The sequence below is a fragment of the Varroa destructor genome, unplaced genomic scaffold (assembly GCF_002443255.2).
Source record: "Varroa destructor unplaced genomic scaffold, Vdes_3.0 BEIS01000001.1, whole genome shotgun sequence".
Taxonomy (NCBI): Eukaryota; Metazoa; Arthropoda; class Arachnida; order Mesostigmata; family Varroidae; genus Varroa; species Varroa destructor.
Window position 1 is genome coordinate 13899122 of NW_019211454.1, and position 23824 is coordinate 13922945.

General features: G+C 44.8%; 1 protein-coding gene and 1 long non-coding RNA gene across 2 annotated transcripts in view; one reads left to right on the forward strand and one right to left on the reverse strand.

Moving 5' to 3' along the window:
- LOC147758286 (uncharacterized) overlaps positions 1–22400 on the forward strand; it is a 33772-nt gene extending 11372 nt beyond the window's left edge. The window contains exon 3 of the long non-coding RNA XR_015320607.1: positions 21551–22400. This is a non-coding gene — a long non-coding RNA (uncharacterized LOC147758286). The remainder of the gene's footprint in view (positions 1–21550) is intronic.
- The window catches only part of LOC111250784 (bone morphogenetic protein 7-like), a 52182-nt gene that overhangs the window by 25489 nt on the left and 2869 nt on the right, over positions 1–23824 (reverse strand). Inside the window, exon 2 of the mRNA XM_022806538.2 lies at positions 6061–6120. Coding sequence (XP_022662273.1) covers positions 6061–6120 — 60 coding nt within the window. The remainder of the gene's footprint in view (positions 1–6060; positions 6121–23824) is intronic.

A 23824-nucleotide genomic window follows, 5' to 3' on the forward strand; every position in this document is an offset into this window, starting at 1 on the left:
GTGATCACTACTGCCTGATAGTCGAACGCCTCGTCAATGTCTCCACGCAACGATTAGCTTTAGTGTTTATCTAACTCTATTGTCCCGATAGTTAGCTCAGACGGTCAACCCGACGCATAATGCTGATTAATGGTTCTATGACTTTGCATCCTGCCGGCCTTATCTCATTGTGAGTCCTCCCAGAGCAATCCGGACCGATTGCATTGAGCTCCACCTGTTTCTCTTGCGATCTCGCACTCTCTGCTACTTATTGTCAATCTACAGATTTACTTCCTAATCCGAAATGTGCACGATTACGTTTCCTGCTGCTGTTCGCTTGACTGTACGTGTGATCGTGTGGGCCTATGTACCTCGAATCGGTTGAAGTGACAGCTGTCCTGTGCTGCGGCGGCGGCCCTATCTCTGCCGATGGTACCATCTGATAGACAAAGAACGCATGATCTAGACTGCGATCGGCGAGAGCGGACGCAAGCTCCCGAAAGTGTGTTGACGATCAACAGTGCCTGCGGAATTGCAACGATGTCAACATTTTTACCTTTACCGTTGCCGAGTGGCAGCTGCCGTAACAGCAGCAGCAGCTGGAGTGCTCCCACCAACCGGGTACAGCCGGGGCGTAAAAGAAGCGGGACTTCGAGTCTGGGCAAGCGTTCCATCTCAGTCCGGATTCTTCCGGAAGCTTCGTTTCTGTCGAAAGTGACAGGAGAACAAAAGTGGTCGTCTTCGACATACTTGATTTGAGCGTTGCTTCTTCGCTGATGGCTGCCGGCCTCGGTAACTCGATGCAGGCGACATTGAAAAATACATACACACATATATATGGATATATACATGTACAGGGGGATGACAGAAGAGATCCCACAGAACAAGCAACGGGAGCTCTGAGAATTAATTGTACCTATGGAGACATGCGTAATAGTTGTTCCACTTGTATACTATTGAAACGAACATTTTTTCATTAAATAACATCTCTTTCTAAATAAAGCAAACCATTTCTGTGACTTCAAATCAGTACAAGTATGATGTCAATACGTCGTAAAACTAGCGATTGGCCGTTCAGTGAGTTAGCACCTATTGAGTCATCAGCAAGTTGTCTACTATTGATTTGATTACGTATCTTAGTCTGCTAACACCTCAAAGCTGCGTTGTGTTCCCTCGATAAGAATCGCCGCCCATAGTGCAGTTCTCCTTTCGGCCGAACGAGCCAATGTCGTCTATGTTATGAAAATATATTCGTTAGCTACCTCATGTTTTGTTTGTCCTTCTTTAACGCCTGAAATGACTGAAGTCGCATGCTTCCGGTCATATATATATATATATATATGGAAATAAGGAGCTTGCTTACTCGTTACGGTCTGACCATTGGCCGACAGCTCACCAAGTTGCGAGGGTGCTCCCTTGTTTCAGTACAGCTTTATTGGTGCATTGCTGTCTCTTCACGTGCACTACCACCGTATCTGGCCTCTTTGAAACAGCGTAGCAGTTACATGCGAAACACCTCCCGCCGCGGCGGTTGTCCAGTGACGAGCGAGGCCAGGCGCGTTGAGTCAAGCTTTCGAACGCGTTTGTCTACCTTAATGGAACGTTTGATCAGACCGGATCAGTTCGCCTTCAGTTTAATTCCGCGTCACATCTTTCGTGTTACGCCACGCCAACGAGCGTGCTGACGCAGCACGACACGAGACCATCACACACCTTAGCCCAGCCTCTTACGGAGTCCTGCTTGATGGTGTGATGAAATCGCTATACCGAAAAACGGTTAAAGGACAAAATCGAACAAAGCCACTTACAGGAGAGAAACTAGAAGCACTCTGGTAGAATTAACACCCCCAATAGGTCGATATAGTAGCGCGCAGCCAAAACCACAAACCCGGGCGCCTCTATCGTGCCTTCACAGCCCAACACATTAACTATCTGGATCGCGCCATCAATAATGCGACGATGATCTGAAACAGTACACGCTACTTGAGGTACTCTTCTGCTCTGCTATGTGGAACAGATGCTGCATTTCAGTTAGGAAACCTATCACAAATACTTCGATATGCGGTTCGACATCTTGTAATCCTGCCACTACAGTGAAATAAAACGAAATCAAGAATGATAAATCATTTTTGTTGCTTTTTTAAACATGTATCTCCATCGACAGATAACGGCTTTGTATAATTGAGGGATAGGTACACCCAAGTCAAAAATTAAAAAGTTTGTGTCGAGTCGGAGAGTAATATAACAGCCTTTCAATCGAATGGTTTCTCGCTCAGAACACAATTGATAGAAAACTCGTCCACTGGCTTAGTTGATCAGGACGAACACCCGCGGCCAGAAGGCACGACCAGCTGTAATAGGAAGGCGTGAACTAAAGATTGGGTGGGGAGGGGGTGACATCATCGGGGGAGCAACTATAATAGCAAGAGCAAAATCAACAATTTAGTAAACAACGACCTGCATTCATAAAGTGACTGTGATAGGCGTCGGTCGGTTCATCGTTACGTAATGCTGTCTCAATGCTGGGTGATGATGACTTTGGTGGCGTTATCGTCAACGTTGTTAGACGCTTCGTGGTAGGGGGCGCCTTGTGGCACTTACTAGCGAAAACGCTGTAGAAGGCTGACGGCGGCAGAAAAGAAAGTAGATTTGCTATGCTCCTCAGCTTTCACGACCAAACACGGTTTGGGCTGGCCATCGCTCACTGTTCCGAGTGCTAGCAAAAGTACGTTATTAGTTCCATAACAGACATTGACAAGCCGAAAAATTGCCAGTGATATATGTGAGACATCCGGCAAACCGTCTATTGAAAACGAGATTTTTTTTCTTATCGCTATAGCTTATTTTTAGTGGGAGGTAGTACATGTAGCTTCAACGGACTATGTCCGCCTGTTACGAAGCACGCCTCTACCACTTCAATGACGAACTAGAGTAACGGCGAAAAGCAATAACAATTTGCGTACGTTCAACGAACGCTACGTAAGAACACAGAACTTCCGAAAATGATTTGTTTCTTCACCTGGCAACGTCAGATCTTGAAGTTTATTGTTATTATTATTTTTTTTTTTTTTTTTTTTACAAATCACTATACATATGTAATGCTTATGAACGTACACGAACGATAAACGAGTGCGGCCGAACTTTGCATTCGTGCATCAAATGGTCTTCTAAGCTTGATCTAAGACATTTACCATTAGATAATTGACAGAGCATCAGAGGTGACTAGGGTCGCGATGACAAGAAGGTCGTTTTTATTAGCAGTTTCTGTAACGTGACCACCGCAAGTACGAAAATGGAACGGGGAAACGAAGCGGCACGCCGCTTAGCCACTTCCCTTGTCCTTTCCGCTGTTCACTTTAAGGACGACGTTTACCGCAATAACAAACTAGTTGCAGTGGCGAACTGGTACTCCAGCAAACATTGTTCACTTCTTATCTATGTCACTTCCACTCCACTACTCTTGAGTAGGACAAGTGGGCCTAACTATTCAGCAGGTTAGCCAGGCAGTTGTGAACATAGAACACGCTGATATACCACATATTGCAAGAGAAGGCAGGATAGATCCGTTCGTGGGCTGAATAACCCAACAGAAATAATCGGGCTTGATTTGTACAGCAACAAGAAGGCTTCTTGGCCTTCGACCTCGGACACTATCAGATTGCCAGATAAGGTAGTAGAATCGCAAAATAATACGTCCCTGGCCTTTTTTTAGACAAACAGTTATCGAGGAATAGAAGTGAATTCGCTGGTTCAAGGTGTTGGTATTCAACGATTAGATTCACACTCGTATCTGAAAGCTGATCATATCTACGATAGGTACACTTCTACTGCGTACCAGAACGCTCATTGCACGCTGACTCAGTCTAATGTCCGACAGGAGAAACCCAAGTCAAAAAAAGGCATAGCTCTGGGACGAACAGAAAAGCCACGTGATGGAACCGAACTGCTCATCCCAACGTGCAATAACGTCAGCAGTAAAAGTCCTATGGCTATTTGCTTTTTGAGGCTCAATAATAATGCAAGAAAGACGAAGCGGTGTTAGAAAAATAGTTTTCGTTTTTATGCTGTTTACTTAAAGACCAATTATGTGTTCACACAATGCATTCTTTAGCGGGTGCAACCCGACCAAGTAGCGACAAGAAAACGCTCACTATGTGCATCGTCGCTGAACGCTCAATCATGGCACTGGTATTCGTCACCCCCCCCTAATCGTCGCCCTTCGTTCGCCGCCTCTCGGTTTTCTACGACGAAAAGAAAATAAGATAAAGACCGAAAACGCCAAAGTGCTGAAAACAAGGCGGGCAAGCAGAAGTACAATACGCTGAACTTCGGCCTTCTCGGTGCGAATCGATTGGTTTACTAATATCTCCTTAGTTAAGACCTTAAGTTGAAGTCTACCATCTGAAACATGCAAGCCCTATTGCGCCGCATAGCTAACACCACCATATAGCCATACGACCATAACGACCATACAGCGCAGCATTATCACTTCGTACGTTCGGGTACAACTGGCCATTGGAATCTTCAGCCGAACCGTTTACGTTCTACTTACTCGAAAACTTTCTATTTACAAATTTCGGATCGTGTATGTCTTTCTTGATCTCACTCCTATTGAAGGGTGTTGGTTAGCTGTTATTGAGCTAGCTATGACCGCCTGTCCGTTTACAGCGAAAACTCCAAGGCGTACTCCGTATACCCGCTTGAGGCTTTCAATATGATTGCTATAACATCTGACATATAGCATCTAAATATAACTGGCCTGCGCTTGAACACATCCTATAACGAGCTTCTATGGCCGTTGAACTGATGCGCGCGGCAGTTCGTTCCGAGCATGTTACTCTTGATTATTCTCCACCAAAAATCAACGGAGTTTCTCGCTGTTGCCGCTGCTTCTAGAGGCCGTTGGCTGTTGCTGTTCAGCGTAATGCCTCGCATAAGAGTATCGCGGAGTAAAGAAATGCGAAAGGTTCGTACCCTGAACGACCTGCCCTCATGCCCTTCCTTCAAACCCCGGCTGTCTCCTTTGCCCCGTACTATTTCTGCGACATGCTGAGCTACTCAAGAATGCGCAATAATACTAGTGCACAGTAGGTAGGTTCGAGCCAAAACGAGAGCTGGTCGTTCTCGAGCTCGTGATGCCGATGACTTGGCTATGGGCCGTATATCGAAGGCGACGGCCATGGCGGTGGAGGCGGCAGTTATAGCGACAGAGTTGAGTTTAGTAGGAAATCTCAGACATGACAACACCTTCTAGATGAAACGACGGAGGACTGAATAGAAAAAAGCGAAACAAGAAAGGACGGCCAGCTGTGGTGAGCTAACACAGATGAACGACCACAACAGCGAGCCCTGGCAACGTTGACTTGAACGCCAAATAAATTTGTAATATTACCAGTGCTCACGTTTATTGGTGGTCCGCTAGCGACGGGTCGGTGCGAACGTCTACTATCGCAGGACAGAATATTTGAATAGAGCTGCTAGGCCTGGGTAGCTCTTTTGGAAAGAAGGCCAGACGAGAGATGATTGAACCGAAGCTTACGCTGACAGTTTCTGTTTGAATAGGGCGAATATCATAATATGATACTCTTAACCCATAATGCATTAGAAGCTGGTCCCCACTATACTACGAGCGTCATTGTTAACGATCTCCGAAAAGTTTCGGTCGCCAAAGCCAAGAAGGTTTCGACCAAGGCCAAGTTTCGACTAGAAAGTTGTGTACGTTTTCAAAAAAAGAAAATCCGTTTTCGGTGGTCCCTTTGACGTTTTTTTGCGGAAAATTGTTACGAATACGAATCGCAGTGTTGAAATAGCAGGGTGAACTGGGTGCGTCCGAGAATTTATTAGCCGTAAATTTCTATGTGCACAAATACACGAGACATATATGAATCACGAAATGGAGGTGAGGGCTTGGGTCTTGCACTCGTTGGGATATTGTGCGACAGAAGTCAACAGGGATTCGAACTTCACCACGATATTTGAAAATTTCACTTTATTCATTGACGTTTAGTCTTAGAAACGCTTCCTGGAAAGTTCCATGATTTTGCCAAACTGAAATCGCTGTGTAGATAATCATGAACTTACCTGTAGGTACATGATAGGGCTTCGACATGCGCGACTCGCTTGCTTTACGTCTCCGTCGAACTGAAAAGTTACAAGATAGATTATTAAAGACTCGAGCTTTTGGCAGTATTCCGATAACAGCAATAGCAGTGAATGCTGTACAAATCAATTCAATATGTGTGAGAAAAGGATCAGTCGCATTTCGGATTAATCTACCTTATTTTGTTTTCATATCGAGTAAGCAGATCACTTTGCTCCAATTCTCCGAAGCTAAGTTATGGAAGGCGCAAGGGAGTTAGGTCAATACATTTCCCTGCGCGTTGTCCCTTAAAGGCTTATCGAGAAGGAAGGCATTTTCGAAAACTATACCGTGATTAAGTTCTTTTGTTTAGATAAATGAAGCCCCGCTCTGTGATTTCGGTACATAGCTAGACGACAGCTACATGTTCGTCAATGAGGGGCAATCAGAAAACCGTATCGAGGAGCACCTACTAACTGCTTCCTGCCACTTATGATCAAAAAATGACGTCCCGGTTGAATGAACTTCACAAGCAAGGATTAGTATTGGAAGCATTTAAAACAACTCCATGTCGATCTGTAGACCGGATTGATTTCGGATAACGAGCAGGGCAAACCTTCCGGTACAGATGCATTACCTGATTTCGCTCTACAAAAATCGATCGGCAAACGTTTCTTACTACTCTCTTTTTATTGTCCACTTTCAACAACAACTATCTAGCTACCTTAATTACAATGTGGTGTTATATTTGTTTTAAAATTCGTCTCGGAGTTGTAGAGTGGCAGTTAATTACACTTGTGCCCGTTTTAATTTTTAAAAATTTCTCAATTGCCGATAAAAGTGGACGTTGGCCTTCTGATGGCGAATACATTCACCTCCGACACGAAGAATAAGGTAATAAAAAATTATTACCTTATTTTTTGTTTCCATAAGAGACAACTTTCAGTTTCTTTTTGCCTCAGCAGGCTGGAACGGAGGTTTCAAGGGATGCCACGTTGGCCATGCGCTCATTCCTGCTGACGCCGTTTAGGAGACCTGTGCGAAGCAGCTTCAATGGCTATTGTTAGCTGCGGAAAATCTGTGTTGTAGGGTATTTTATAGTTAGCCTTTATAGAATTTAGCCAAATAGCCGAAACCCGTTATCATTGGTCTTTCTAACCATCGTCTACGCAATGAGCAATGTTGCATTTTGATTCCAAAACAAAACGAACTTTTCCTCTCCATATTTTTTTTAATTATGTGCATGCAGCAGCGGACACCGCGAGTATGTCCACAAACCTTTGTTCTTTTGATTTACTCTTATATCTTGTCGTACCGCAATATTACTGCACGCGCTATGTTCCACTGACATCAAACAGGTGCACTACGTAATTCTAGAATCTGTATCTATGAACGTATTGTTACCCGAGGGCTCGCTTGGACGCGATGTGCCCGCAATTGTTCTGTGCGAATTCAACACAGGTCGAAGCCTAGGGCCTTGCAACACCGGGGTTGTCATAAATCGTTTTCTCGTCAACGTGATAAAGTTAACGAAGCCAGCTGTAGCAACGGTAGCGTGCCCCGCAAGACGCTTGAGAACCATGACGTCAACAACATCAACGATATGCTTTCTGTACGCGAACTTTGAGACAGAGACCAATTCACCTCTCACTGAACGATTTAGTCGAGGCTGGTTCGGCCCCAGGCAACCCGGTCTCATAAAGACGGCTAGCTATGCTAGACCGTACTACGACAACTATTACTATTATATAGCATGACCCAAGCGACTCTACCCGGTTGTGTCATGGCGTCGAGCCCTTAGAGCGTTAGTTTCTAACGAAACGTCGAGGCGGGATCCACTGACCGCGGGCTTCGGGCCTGGTTAGACCACTTCCGTGAAATTGCTCTTCGTTAAGTGCAGATAGACCAGGCCTGATGTCCAGTCTGAGTGTCTCGACGACGTTTGTAGCAGCGGCAGCCAGATAAACCGTATGAATATCAAAGACCGTTCGCTTCTCACGCAGCGCAACGGAACTCCGCAAGACGGTAGGGGCTGTCGCAAATAATATTCATGTCTACTTAAGTGATCTATATCCGTTAGCAAGTTGATTAGAGAGATCTCACCCAAAAGATTAAGGAAGAGAGGGACTCAGCACAAGAACCTCCCTGAGGCTGAATGTTGCTTCCTAGCAAATTTGGGAAAAAACTCTTTATCCTCGTATTATTTCGTGAGCTTAATAGAGGTATACGAGTATTTATATATTCAGTCGTTTAGGTTATTACCTTTATCACAAATATCTTCGTGGTACAATGTACAAGTGCAACTAGAAGCTAGCTTCTTTAATGACGAGGAAACACTTCCTGTCGATCGATGGCCATTCCTCGGTCACTTATATCGGAAGCGCTCATACTTAGGCATGCAAACGTTCGCGACTACGGTGATACTGTAGATCCAGGTGGTAAAGCAACCTGTTTCGTGATTACAGCACTGTGGTTTGTGAGCGCATTCAGGAGATAGATCGGCATCGAAAATTTCAACAATGGCGATGTTCAGCTAGACAAGGCGGTCCGGGTTCAAGCAGTAAGACCTGGGTGGGTTTAGTTAACATTGATTATATGGACAATAGGCTGAGTGTGTATATATTAGACTTCCCATGGCGGGCAGCAGTGTCATTTTTGGGCAGTAGCCGAGTCAGTATATACACAGTGGAGATTTCAGTGTGTCGCAAACTAATAAAAAATGTTCCATGTAAACTTCCGATATACCTTTACCCCCACCAACACTGTAGCCGTCACGCTATTACACATCGGTAGTGTCCCGCGACCACGCAGCGGCCGGTAACGGAGGTAAACGTCGCACATTGCAGTTTTCCGATTCTCCAAAGACCAAACGGAGTTGTATACATCGCCTGAGGCAGCAAGGCATGAGACTATGCTGTGTCTCCTGCTAGAAGCAACAGGACTACGGATGGCGGTAATTTGGTCGGCATGTCAGATGCAGGAGTAGTTTCAGCACTGGAGGCTTTGACCATAGCTTTGTTCAAATCATTGCTTTGGCTGCAGGTCGGCCATGTTGTGCCGTTACGGCGGTGGTAAATTGCATTCAGTCCGACAGAAAGTCTTTATGCCGTCGCGTCCCAGTAGCCGTGTCGTCCTGGCTAGCACAGAAGATCAGCAGAAGGTCCCTGTGCTCTCAGGCTTTTCGGGGCGGCTTTAGCATACACGCTAATGTCCAAGCCATGCTTTCCAAAACGATCTCCAACCGTCGTCGTCGTTGTTTCTCTCTTCAGTTACGCAAGAATCTCTTTTCTTTGAAAAGTATGACCTGAAAGTGCCGGCAGCAATGTTTAATATCTATCCGTATGGAAACGTACTTATTCGACAAGCTTTTCCCTTTTGTCGTTACGGTACGGGACTGCGAGACGAGGATGCTCTCGAAAACGGCAGAATTTTCGTTGAACTATCGACGAGTTTAGCTGGGCCTAACTAAGCCTGAATCTGAGTCCGCACTGCTGAGGACGCCTTGTCGAGTCCGCCGGTGCACACACAGAAGTCGCTGGGACAAAAGGAGCCAAAAAGGGAGCACGTGAAAGAGAAAAAGAGAATTATCGGAGCCAGCGCCAGTGCGGACACAGCTAACGCCGAAGTTAAATAAACTCTTTGAGCGATATCGACAGAACGAGCAAAGAAGTGTACGGAATTCGAGGAGAGAAAGATATCGGCGGCGAAGGGCGAAATTCCCGCTTCATTGGACCATCTGGCATTGGAAAAGTATAATGGCGATAGATCCGCCACAGAATTGGCCTGTCTGTTCCTGCATTAATGCTTCGAAACCGGCTGTACGCAACGCAGCTCCCCGCCTACGACTGCATCTGCCTCTGACGCCGAAGGCCAGTCAAGTAAAACGAGTGCACAGAAAACGCACTTGAGTACGCAGGCACGCTGCCATCCTGGCCATATCGTACCGCGCATTTACCGTTCAGTAGCAAAACTATACATTCAAATACCTGTCGCGACTAAAGTACACTCTACAAATCACTACAGGAATTAATCAGGACCCTTAGCGTCACTTGCTATAATAAAGATATCACTACGCTGGGTTACATATAGATGTGAATTCTAGACTTAGAGAGAAACTCGAATTGTAAGGCGTGCCACTGCTGCACGTGTTACTAGAGCTGTCGCTGTCCTCTCTGTTTACCTGGCAGCGGCTTGTTTGCTTGATTCCTGCCGTTTTCGAACCCCGGGAGCTTCAAAGTGGCACCAAAATGCACAGGTTTCTCAAGGCCAATAGATACAATGGAATTGACAGAGAAGATTGCGGGTCGGAGATTGCGGCTAGAAACTTGAGGCAACGTGAGGGTCAGGGCTAGGTGAGGCCGACGAACGAACCTTCATACGGAAAGCTCTCCTTTTTTTCTATAAATGTAAAAGCAGAATTGATAATGGCTAGATTGGACGAAAAAGCGCGAAGTTACGCAGGACAGCTGTCCTTGCTTCTATAGTGTCATCGACCAACGTGTATAGGCGTTTAACAGGAGAACCGTTTTCAAACAGTTATACAACTTTTAGCTCTGACTCTACCGACGCCAGGATTTCTGGTTATGACAGCAGCGGCAAAGTCAACAAAACCCTGCGAGAACGAGCAAAGTTCGGAAGTAGGTCAAGGAAAAAGAACCCTTTGTTAAATAGTTTTTATGTCTTCTAGCAAGGTATAATCTCCTTTGTGATCGGTCTTGGTCATTTTAGGCTGTCAAAAACATTTGAAAGAGTACAATTATTGTTGCAGTTGTTTTGTGCTATTTGAAAAATCGTTTACTAGAGCTCGGTCGTTTTTCTGTACTCTTCGTTGTTACACGTGAGTCAAGCGTTCGATGGTACGCAATGTACTAAATGATTACCAAACGAATTGACGAATGTGTACAATAGAGAAGTTGCAGAATAATTAAAATTTACTTTTACTAATTAATTAAAATTGTCCTACGCTTCTGCGGCTTCTTATAGGACACCCTTTGTAGGGCGACGTCAAACAATTATGCACTGATGTCCTGAAAGGTCAAATATCTCCATTCAATTTTGTTATTTCTACACAGCTTTCCCAAATGTATTTCTATTTTGCCTCTCTGGTATCACTCATCTGTTTTTTGTCGAGTAACGATTTTATCCGCGTCACTGTATATATACGGTGACGACATAAAATTCAAAACCTTTCGAAAACAGATTGTTTTCTAGTTTTATTTCTGATGTTGTGCCTTAGTGTACCTATCGGAGTATTTGGCGGAATAGGCGGACGTTGGCTACAAAACTTTCGATACACATCTAGTCAGTCACCATTGGTGAGGCCATAACGAGGCTACGTTTTTTTTTTTGGGTTAACGCCATTTGCCCGTCAACCCAACCTACACTTCGACTTGTACGTCAGCATATGTCTTCATGTCGAACGAAATCGGTAGAGTCTTGGCAGGTTAGGCTTCAGAATACGCTACTTCGGTAACGCAGCTAATGGGTTGGAATGGTTAGGGCTGTACGCTCAGCCGACCCACAGATCCTTGATCATGGTGCGCATCTGATGGCGGAGGAGATTACCTTGGCGATCATTGCCAGCGTCTTCACAAAAGCTCGCTAATTACGCCAAATGCGAAGAATACACCAATACCGCAGCTCGAATCGCCAGTCCGGCGAAATGACGGCAGCAGTAATAGCAGTAGCGGCGGGGGCGGCGGCGGCGGCGGCAGAGAGATCAGTAAAGTGCCAGCGGTAGATGGCTATCGAACACGCATAATCTTGTGGGCCACATTAAAAATCGCTTTTTGTTGTGTACCGACGGCGGCAATTTCGAATCACCTTATTGAATCGTTTAGAAAGTTCTGATCTATGTATATTTTGAGCCTAAATAGCCAGCTGTGTAATTTTGTGAACGTCCTTCAGTCGAATAGCTGTTCCATATTGTTAAGCTTCTATTAAGAGCTACCCCTTTCTAATTTATCTAATTGACTAATTTATCAATCTTATAAGGGGTGTGTGTAAGACGTTGACGAAGTATACGGACTTCACACTTTCAATGCGTTCTTCGAGCGAGGTCATCTTCCTCTATCAGCTATCGTAAATTAGGTGTTTGTTAGTGAATTGATGCCTTATTGAATGCTAATTGAAGATGATGCGGCCTAGATAACTGGGTAGTCAATGAATGTCGAATATCCTATAGATGTTGTATTTGTTTAGTTATTTCATTTGGCCATCAGACTAAACGAGCAACGTTTATGGATGTAATGTCAACGCTGAGAACATGGTCGAGCGCTCGAGTCATCGAAAACATCGATACTGCCGTTAGGTTCACATTGTAACTTCTACGCTCGTGGCTTCTATATAACTGTAGCAGGCGTACATTGGGAACATGGCGACTAACGCTGAACGGCGAGCGATTATTTTGATCCCGTTATCTTCTTACCGATAGGTTGCCTAGGTAGGAAAGAATACTTACAAAACCCCACAAAGCAGAAAGTCTCACATATGCATTTCTATCATCTGTTGGCTGGCTAACGGTATCTATCAAAATTAAATTTTGTTGAACACAATCGACCCGTCGAGCGGAAAACGCTACGACGTATCGCTTACTTCTGTATGGTAGGACGAAGGTAGACTTTCGAATTTGTTCAGACGACTGATTAGCTAGGATTTTCGAAACGGCTGATGGAGTCGAATCAGGGTCTTGATCTGGGCAGCTAATACAAAACGCGTTTGAAAAGCTGAGATCTCAAGTCTACCTAGTAAAAATGTTTCTATTATATTGAGGGGCTTTAGACGATCAAGTTCACAGCCCTATTGATTGTCTGCCATTTTTTTATAGCGAACATCATACTGGTACTGGAATAGAAACAAAACAAAACAAATGTTTTTATCTGCTAAACGTTGCTATCGGTCTACGCTTGTACACAAATAACAACCCTTGCCACCGAGTCAAAATAACAAGCTATAAAATCTATAGATGAAGCCCGTTGCGACGCTTATTTACAGATTATTAATACTTATTTGCTCTTAAATCGTTAGAGTGAGCCATACATTCCCTGGCATCCGGAACCGATACCGGAAACATTTTACGAAGACTACCGGTCCAAGATGGAAACTAATTTAGACGACATTAGTTTACGTAATTGATGCCTATGAAGTCCGTGTCAACGCTAGTTAATAGGCACGGCTGCTCATTCATCTAGTCACTAAGCTACGGGAATTAGGATGCGACCATGGGCACGCGGTTGCCGCAGTAAACTTCGCCAATGGTTTGCTTTTCAATGAAACATTTAGGCAGCGGCCAAGCTCAGCAAAGATGTTACTTTTTGCGCATTGTGATTGTTATATGTTTATGTTTTTTGGGAAAAAAAATGTGTTAAAAAATCTTTGGTCTACTTTGGAGGCACACACTTTTATTTAATAACAGTTGTCAGGTGCTACTCTGCAATTTCATTTGACTGCAACTTGCACTCTAATACACTGTAGATGTGTAGAATCTCTTTCTACTCCCAAGATGTGCGCCTATGTTTGGTTGTTCACTGCCCCATTCTTCCATGCTAACAGGCAGTATAAGCACCGGCCCGCTTATCGTTAATCGGCCTGCGGGGCTTTTAAGATGTGTTGCCACGTCAACGACGCTCGCAGCCGCCGACATTCCTTTCCGATATCAAACTAGTGGACAGACTTTCTTGCCCTCTCCGAGCTCTTTTTCGTCAAGTCCGAATCCTTCCGAGATTTTTCACTTAAATGATTGTGAGAGAATCGTTTATCTGGCCTGAAAAGAGGGGATCAAAAGTCGCTGAAAGCCACTAAGAAGCCTTCCTTCTAGCAGTTCTGTTTGTCCTAGTCATCGAACCGTTTCTGCTTGGTCTCTCGAGCCTTGAGGGCTGACGAACCAGAAAATAGGGCGCACGGACACTCGCAATGCCCGCAGACGCGGACCGCGGCGGGTCGAGAAAGTTGCGATATCAATGGTTTTGTGCGATGAGGGCGTTCGAGGACCAGCTGAAGTCCCGCATTTAGAACGGTCAGAGCCAACGGAAAGCTGTGCACGAGTTCCTCAACGGAAGGACGCAACGAAATAAATACATACAAGGAACATAAGAGGCCAGGTTAAGATGTTTTGACGCTTAAAAGAAGCAGGGTTTTGGGAGAAAACGGAGATATTGAAAATTCCGATCGAGGATCCTGCCAAAGCGGAGCTCGAGGTACAGATGTGACCTGTACCGCGGTTAACTTGCCGCCTGGCTGGGCAGGCTATACTACAGCTCGGTACAGCTGGGTCGTTTCACGACAGAGGGGTCGGTACTACCGCAGCAACCGTCTGTAGTTAGAAATCAGTTCAAACAATGATTTAAACTAGTCAATGGCTACTACACGTCGTACACTCCCCATTCCTCTCCTAACTCCTCGCTTGTTCTCTCTTTCCCTCTCTGTGTATTGAATCCATCCTCTTGCACAGAGCAAACCCTAGACCTAACCACATTCAAGTAATCCTGACAATACGCTAGAGTTTACTGGCGATGGCGGGGTCCGGAAAGGTAGTTGACAGTAACATCACTTCTGCAGCTACTGGAAGAGCAACTACACTAGTACATACCCAGCAAATTGCCTAACCGAATTAACAGGGGCCTGCTACTCGATCCAGAGTAAAATAGGAAGGTTTCCCGAGACCCGGTTACGGATCGATCAGGAATACATCGGACTTCATTCGGTTCACTTGGAGGTATCAAGCAACTATCCCACAGCATCTCAGCGGGAAACGTCATCTTACGTTTAGAAAGAGTGTAGGTTATAGTGGCTCTGCAAAGGATTTTGGGATAGACAAGTCTCGTTAATAGACTCTAATTACCGCACGATACGGTACAATATATGTTTTTTACCACATCATGCGCATGGCATTAGTTAAATGGGTTCGTGCAGTTATTTCGATATATTATTATTACTATTATGTAGATAGGAACTTGACGGAAAAATTGCCGAAGAAATACGTCTTAATTAAACGACCTAAACGTGGACGATATTGTAGGACAACTGAATTCACAACGCTATAAATGACCATACATATCACGACTATGCTGTCTGCAAGGACGGCTTGTTGGTGGCGGCAGTAGCTAGATGAAAATTTGTTTTATTCGTAAATTACTTATTATTACTTTCTTGGTAGAGAAAGGTTGTCTTATATTCAGACAATTAAATTACATAAAAAAAAAAAAAAAAAGAAAAAAAAATTGCGCACTCGCGACGCGGTCGAATTTGAATTGCTGTCAGACTGGTGAACGTCACCGTTCTGCTATCTCGAGGCCACTTTATTTGCAGTCACGGTAGGTATATGTTATTGTCAAGATGTTGTCTTGTTGCATCTAAACGTGCAGAGTTCAAGTGACTGAAATTATAAGTGTATCAGCATAGGTAGACGGTCAAATCCAAGGCATGAAATACATCTTATTCTACGTAGCGGTGGACAAGCCTATATTTTGAAATGTACCTGAATAGGCGCTTTGCTTTTTCGTGGAGCACAGTGAAGGGTAATTCTAGGTTTCGAGACACTTCCTGCCTGCGGTTAGGTTAATAGTGGATGTTAGCGTACACAACAAGCTTCGTTTTAGGTATATTTTGCCTCTTTCGACTCGACTTCGAATTCTCAACGTTTCGCTGACCTGTTTCTGAACTCCGTGTCACTGATCTTTTCGACGTTTGTAGATTGCCTATGCAGATGTAAACGACTATGGCGAGGATCGGCATTGATAAATCAGCTGAAAAGCACTAGCTTTGCCGCTCCCCTTAGCATTTGTTCGTTAAAGTTGTCACCGCAGTATAGCCCAGTCTCTTGCAGCGGACAAAGTGCTTTTGGTCAGCGTTTAGAAAAGAAAGCGTGAGGCAGTTGAACGTGTAACATCGGATGCTTCTAGTTGACCCATACTTCGAAGGCTCACTTGGATATTTACTCTGCTGGGTCGGATAGCATTGTTCCGTTGGTCGACGTGTATCACCCCAGATACCGATGTCAGGACCTGCATCATCGCTTTTCAAAGTCCTTGCAGCACAGCGTATATTACTCCACTATGGTTACCAGCGCCACCGACTTTGTCAAATCGCTAACCAGCCAAGCAAACAAGCACGTCATGCTTGATGGCCGGCGAAAGGCCACCGGTAGCAGCAGCAGCTAGACAATAAGTTGCCTCGGTGAAAGGGGGGAGCCGATATAACTCCTTCTATTGCAAGCAGGCGAAATACCCCTACAGTACAGCTGATACCTTCCGTATATATACTACTAATACGCCACTAGTTATACTGTGTCCAGCCTATGTAAATGCATACAGTGGACAGTGCAACGTACCCCTGTACATAGCTGTTAATTCATACGTGTATAGCAAGGACTGCTTCTATCGTCACAGCCTAAACTAATGCACATGAACAGGCCGTCGACTGAACGTAGTGCTTTTACGCAGCTTCGTGCGTCCGTAGGACGACCTATATAATCAATGGCAGTGCTCCCGCCTTTGCGCTGGTTGTTGTTGTTGTTGTATCTTTACGTAAATATGTAGTTCATAAAGATACCGGCTAACAAGGACGTGTCAGGACAGAGTCACAGAATATTATTGGAAATTAAGCATGTTTGCAAAGCAAATTTTGCAGTGATTATATTAGAGAGGATCCGCTTGAATACGGAAGGTTCGGATCAAAGTGCTGCCATTTCTAAGGAGATAGTAACTAACTGGCTAACTCACAGTTCCCAATAACAAGCTGGACAGAGAAACAATTCGATTAATTGGGTCAGTATTCGTCGAGTTCGACACGATTCGTACTCTCACCACCGTATGAGAAGCAGACGAAAATAATTCAGACTGTCTGAAAACACCTAACAACTTTTTTTTATCAGTCCGCTTTACCGCAGAGACATCTGTCTGCCTGCGCGTTTGTCACTTGCTGTGACACTGAAAAGCCAAAATAGGAATCAGATTAATTGCACACAATTTGTAGGTAATGATTAGGTAAATATACATGGCGGCCAAAACCTCACCGCTATATGCATAGTAAATTATCTATCAAGTAGCTTTTGTCTAGTTGGCCAATCCCGTTACGATGGTCCATAGCAAGCGGATTGCTAACTCCAGTAGCTGTCGTCGGCTTAGAAGCTAATGCTGGCTAGCCGTTTGCTCAGTCTAACGAACTAAACCAACATCAGCAAGGACGATACTATTAACAATCTGCTGGGGCGGAACATTAACGAAAATAACCTGAATGGCAGTCGATAACGACGCCCTAAAAGAAAGCGACGCTCGGCCTCGAGTGGGCTTATTTAGTGCAGTCACCATCTGCAAATGACAAGGTCGAGCACGACTGAACTGATAACGTACCTGCCCCGTATCGGTGCTACGGCCTGAGTTGACTTATTCACCGGTTAGTCGGTGGATGCAGTCAGTCAGCTGGCTTTTCTTTCATTCGTTCGTCTCTCTTCGGATGGTAAGGAACACTCGGTTCCTCACATCCTTTCACTTTTATTCGTCCTTAACATTCAAGGACTTTGATCAGCAACGTCTAGACGATACGCGCAAGGAAGTAGTCGGGCAGGATTTCCACTGAGCTCTGGCTTGCCCCCCTTCCCCAGTCCAGCTGGGTAGTAGTTTCATTCGATGTCAGGTTTGAAGGCCGCATGGGGCAAGGAAGGGTAGACGCATCGGACGAAAGGCTAAACCAAAAGTAATGATCGTGCAAACAGTAAGGGTAATCCTGTCTGGGACTACCGGCGTTCGAGAGGTAAAGCGGGGCTAAGAAAGATCGAACGTGCATTGCAGCGAATGAGGGCAACAGACAGGAAGTAGCCCTGAATGGAATGAACCTACTTAGCATACTATACGGACGACCTGATTATCAGCAATACACATGAATTTACCAATCGCGCTTTGGCATTGAGCTGAATGAACAAATCATCAAAAGCAGGGGCATGTAACATCAATATTACACAATTAAAGAATATCGGACAACACACAAAAGTCAGCGTACACAAACGAAAAAACATGGTAGCTGTTCGTGCAGTTTATGCAAAGCCAATACTGCTATGTTTGGGACCATTCACATTTTGGCAAGTAAACTTCATGTAGCAACTGCAGCAGTACATCAGTAGTAATCGAAGTCGATAATAAAGGCTACATTTCATGCTTTGAGGGGTCTTGCCAGCCGTACCGGAACCTACATAGGAGCAAACAATGGGCTTCAGAGTTAAAATGCTTTGAAGTTAAAGCTGAGAAAATCGCAATCGCATGGCAGATTTAATTGGTTGCAAAATCGTTAAAAACTGGAGAAACACTTTCCATGGTATCCAACAGGATGATTACTACCTAAAAAAAAAAAAGAGACGGAAGCGACATAAAGCATAAAAGTAGTGTTTTATCGCTCGCTAATTCGTAGATCCCGCTATCGATCGGAATCGACAAACCTGATTGGAGAGTGAAAAAACCCGAGGTAGGTTCCGTTCTCTGGGAAGTAACATACCGCACAGAATCAACATGGCTAACGCTGTTGACCCTACAGCTGGCGACCGTTCTTTAAGCATGTAGAAAAAGCTCACCGTTTTTGAGTTGTGGGAGTAGAAACATCCAAATTGTCGTGTATCGGTCTGCCGTGAACGGAGACAAACAGGAACTATGAACGCCCTTTGGGGTTTTTGATTAATGCTGTAAAAAAAACTGAGGAGTGCTTTTCCTCTGAGTTGGTCATCAGTCATCTTACACTATATACCCTAATAAGCTTCTTGTGTTACAGTGGATCAGCCTAGACCCTTCAATTGTCTTGCTTGACTCTGGTGCTTCTGCTGACTATTGTCATATGCTAAGTACACCTCGCGTACGCTCTATATTACGACAAGATTTTATACCGCTTTAGTATAGTCCTCCGTCAGTGGCTTAAGTATATGCCGACAAAGAAATGAATTATTCTTTTATAAAAATTATTTATAAAAATTGTTCCACGTCGAAGCTTTCTGGGTCGGGTAAGCCCAAGTCGATTTTTATTTAAGCATTTTGTCGAGCGATGTAACGCCCAACCCTCTTGCTTTTACTACTATTACAGCTACTGCTTTGCTCTAAAGGAACATGATACACGGTCGTTCAATCCATCGTCAAGTACGTAGCTTGCCCACCCGAGAAAGGCGTCCCGTTCAGATATTAACGCATCGTTTCTTGTTACCACATGGTGAAAACAGTATCATCTTAACGGAACTTTATCTAAAAACTGTAACTAGAATATTATCTTATTGAGCACAAGTAAGTTCTCTAGACACCGATTTTGGTGCCATTTCAGTTGCCACTTAGTAGCCCGCTTTTTCCTCTTCAATCCACTTACATTTTACCACTCCCATTATCGATAGAACTAATTTATTACTTTTCTTGATTTTCACTAGAACTAATTGACGTCGTCGTCGTCTTCCATTGGCCTTTCTGAAGCGGTGCCGGTTCGCTTCGTCATCTTAGAATCAACTTCGCTTCTCACTTCGCTTTTTCGTCTGCTGTCGAAATCAACTCAGACACGGGACACAGATAAAATCGGGTGACAGCATTGACCATAATTCAGAGAAAAACTTTTTTTTCTTTTTTAATTATTATAATTATTTTCTTCGTTCTATTTCCCGACTTGGTCGACTTGTAGTGACAGTGGCAGATGGACGGACAGACAGACGGACGAAGCCCTCCTCTTCGCTCCTGAACTTTCCCTCACTTGCTCCTGCGCCAATTCGATACCGGCACTACGCGAACGACTCGATGTATAACACGTACAAGCGATATATATACATGCACATGGGAACTTGAGGAGAGCGACATCTGCTGTCTGGAGGTCGAAAATTTCTTCTCCCGCTCATAGACGCTACCGTCTTGGCAGCCGCTGGTGGTTTCTGGCAACGCGAGTTCCCTATTTAGCTTATGAAGGGGTTGGTTCCTCTTATTCGACGCCCTTTCTTCCCCTTGTAGCTTTGTTCAGCCTTCTCGAACACACAAGAGTCCCTGCTTTGCAAGGAGCATCATTGGTTCACCCTCTTGCTCACCAGCAACCATACATTGTCATAGGGCTGTGTGCAGTCACCACCTGCTTGCCTATTTCTACTTAGATGAGGTGTGGCTGGCTGCTTGCCCTTTAGCATCTTTTCTATCTGTAGCCATCTGTACTCTTGTCCTTGCGCTGCCTATTCTACTGGAAGGACGAAGCAATTGGGGCAGCACCGCCTACAACGCACTGTTTGTGGCAGGCGGGGCATCAGCAGTAGCCGGTAGGGACCAGTTAAACCAGTTGAAACAACGGAGGGAGAGAGAGAGAGAGAGAGACATAACTTTCGAACTGGGGACGTTCAGTTGGAGTAGGAGGGCTGCCGGAAGCTGCGTTACCGTAGTCGGCACGGAAGTAATCGCAATTGTTGGCCTCCCTGTGGGTGCCGGCTGGCTGACAACCCTGTGATTCGTGCAACGTCTGCGTTCTTGATGTCTCTCCTAAAAAGTCGTGCCTGGTCGCTACAGGCGAACCGCCGCTATTTTAGCCGTTCGCAGTATCGACAAGCGACCTTAGTCAGGCAAAATTAGCGGTGACTCCAGCTTTAGCGTCTTTATCTTGCAAAAAGTAGCAGGTTCCACGAGCCTCTACGGGATGAAGCTCAGTGGATGAAGGGGAAAGTGAAACAACCATTTCGGCTTGTCTTCGTCTGGGCGTAGTTTTGCACTTCCGATTGCGCCAGCAGTACCAATCGAGGCTGCAGAAGCAATGATAACAAGCGAGTCTGCCGCGCTGTTCGTGCAAGGACTGTGCGGAAGGGGAAGGGAAGCCGAAAACTTACGTACTTCTTTTCGTTGTTCTCTGCTTTTCGACAGGTTCTCGTTTCGTGGAACGAATCGAGGCGATCTTTACCGGAATGAATTCTGTGCAAAACAGCGTTCTACGCTAACATCCCAACGGATGCGAAAGAAAAGGCTCAGCCGGCCGCATTGATGCCGATCCGACCACTTTCTGGCTACAGCCGTTGCCACCTCGAAATGGGTTTCGTTGTACGAGTTAGCTTCCTGCCGCCTAGCCGTCGCCGCTGACTATTGCTTTGACAGTCTATAGTTTGTACCGGCGGAAAGGCTAGCACTTTCATAAACACCCATACACACATAGACATTTTGTTTTTCAACCATCCCCATTACCGAAGCTATTCCCGAGTCAGGCGACGAAGTCGCAGGCAGCTGACGCTCTTATTCCTGTTTAACCTTTTCGTTTCTAACGTATACAATAAGTGTGAATTAATACAATCGAATTCCATGATCTGATTACAGTGTAATGTTGCAGATAGAAATTTGTTCTTTCGTTTATTGATCACGAAAGAGCCATTTTTGAAGACTGCCGAAGCTTTTGTTGTTATGGCCATTCGTAGTTAACACATGGCCAAACGTCATCACGTTCATGTGTGGTTAAGTGCCTTTCCGAAAAAAGCGGTAGGTGAAGAAGCAATTAAAACGCTGTCCTGGTTATTTTTTGCAGGCTCTCCAAATTGTAAGGACGATTTGCTGACCTCATATCGGCTCCCTCGGTCTCCGTCATAACGTATCGAGCAACAGCCAGACCTCACGTACACGTCAAAGACTACTTGCTTGTCTGTGCACATCGTATTTCTCTAACCATTAATAACGAGCGATTCGATTGGCCATTGTTGTAAGGGTATCACCAGTGCTTTACTTCGGTATCAGTTCGTTGGCGAAACGAAATAAAGGAAAGGGACCCATGCAACGCTGCGTGCAGGGGCTGGAGCATTCAGACGTTGCCATATTGCCTATGCTCATTAGCGCGAATAATGTGGACGGGAAAAGTGGTTGTTTCAGGAAATTTCGCCATCGCCACACCCGTCGGCCATCACAATCTTTGTTTTTCTTGAAACTCTTTAGTTTTCTCTAACCCGCCACGACTACAACCGACACCTCCCTATTCATGTTATTGCGAGCTTTAATCAGCGCATCAGTTTACTCCGCGCGAGGGAATGGAATATGGCGGACGATAGAAAGGGTAATAGATGCTCCATTCTTACGGTCCTTCGAACATATGATACAGGCTACGAATATTTCAAGGGCAAAAAAGTGGAGAGTTGTTAATAACATGGAAGGCGATTTAAAGTTCATTAGCAGTTTGTTGAAGCCACTTACCGGTAGTGTTTTCTGTCCGCAGATAGTGAAGCCCGGCAATTTTTTTTGCGCGAATCGATTGACGACCGAAGTTGTATCGAGATGTCTATAATGACGTGTTTATCTAGTAAGAATGATCTGAGAGCATCGTTTGTTTCATTGATTGGCAGGCCATGGGACGATTCTAAATAATTCTGTCGGTAACAATAAAACGATATACCATGAGAAAGGGTCTTTCTTATTTTTGTACTCCTGCCTGTAATCTACTTATCTCTGCGGGAACACCGAGGGAGGGACTATAACACAGCCCGTTTCTGTGTTCGTTATAACACAGAATGCCGCTGAAAGATCGACAGAATTTGGCCTTAATAATGAAGCGTACGGTAAGATTGTATAGGTACGTATTTGGTGCTGTGAATCACGATCGACAAAAATCTATAGAATATAGCTCTTGTGTCATATCTTGCATCATACAAATAAACTAAAAATGTAATCACGCTGATAGTTTCAAGGGGTTCACAAAGCGTGCCAGGCAAATATACGATATCTGCAGCCATGATCTTCACCAACACGCAGCCTGTCGTAACCTAACTGCCTCTACAACTGGGTCGGCAGAGCTAGTTGTAGAGGCAGTTAGGTTAGGTGGTAGTAGGCTAGTAGCAGAATTGTGTCCGACCCGAGCGGGGCCTACAGATGTTAAGGGAGTCGATTAATGAACATTAACACGTGTGGCCTGACTACTGCCACACAATTGCACACAAACACATCCGAAACGGAACGAGTGTGAGTCGACAAACGATAACGATTATTCTTCCTCGCTCCAACATTAGTAATAGACAATCGACGCTGATGGGAGAAAGCCAAGTTAACTGGCCCCGTTTCCTCGTCCCTATCTTCGCCACTGGAAGCATTAAAAGCCTGGCCGGACTGTGACTCAACGCTTTCCGGCAAAATCTACTGGTGTTTAATGACACGAGCAAAAAAATAGTCGATGTTTAATGGCTCTCTCAAGCAGAATCTCACGAGAGCAGGGATCCTGACGAAATACGTCTGTTCGCCAAAGGCAACACAACTACATGTAATTTCATTGTAGGGGTTTGGAAGAACTGAGACTTTAAAGTTGCCATTCTAGCGTAACGCGGTCTGTTCAACAGAATTCATGTTCACATAAGCACATGCGATTGGTAACTGATAACTTTTGTGCGATAATAATTTGGACGGCATTGGCTGTCGCCCATCGCCCGCCATAGTGACTTTAGGATGCTCAATAGAACTGCTGCGTCAGTCGATCTCTAGTTCTGAATTAGAAAGGAAAAAGAACTTGAACTACTTCTCTGTTCGGCCAGTTCTTTTCTAGTAGGGTGTAATGTTAACCATCGATTACAATGGGCACGACTACTGAAGTTACCAAAGGATCGGAAATGAAGGCGGTTTCCTGTGCTTCGTAGCAATTGACCTGCTTGTGTTAAATAGTTGGATAGTCTTTCTGTAGCTGTTTGGGTAGGAACATACTCGTCCGGATTAGAAATCATGTCTACGTAGTGATCTACTTTTTTTTTTGTAGTCAGTGGAATTCCACATCTTACTTCAGTGAGTACTATTTGTTTTTTGACTTAGTATCGAGTTATTAATTTGATGA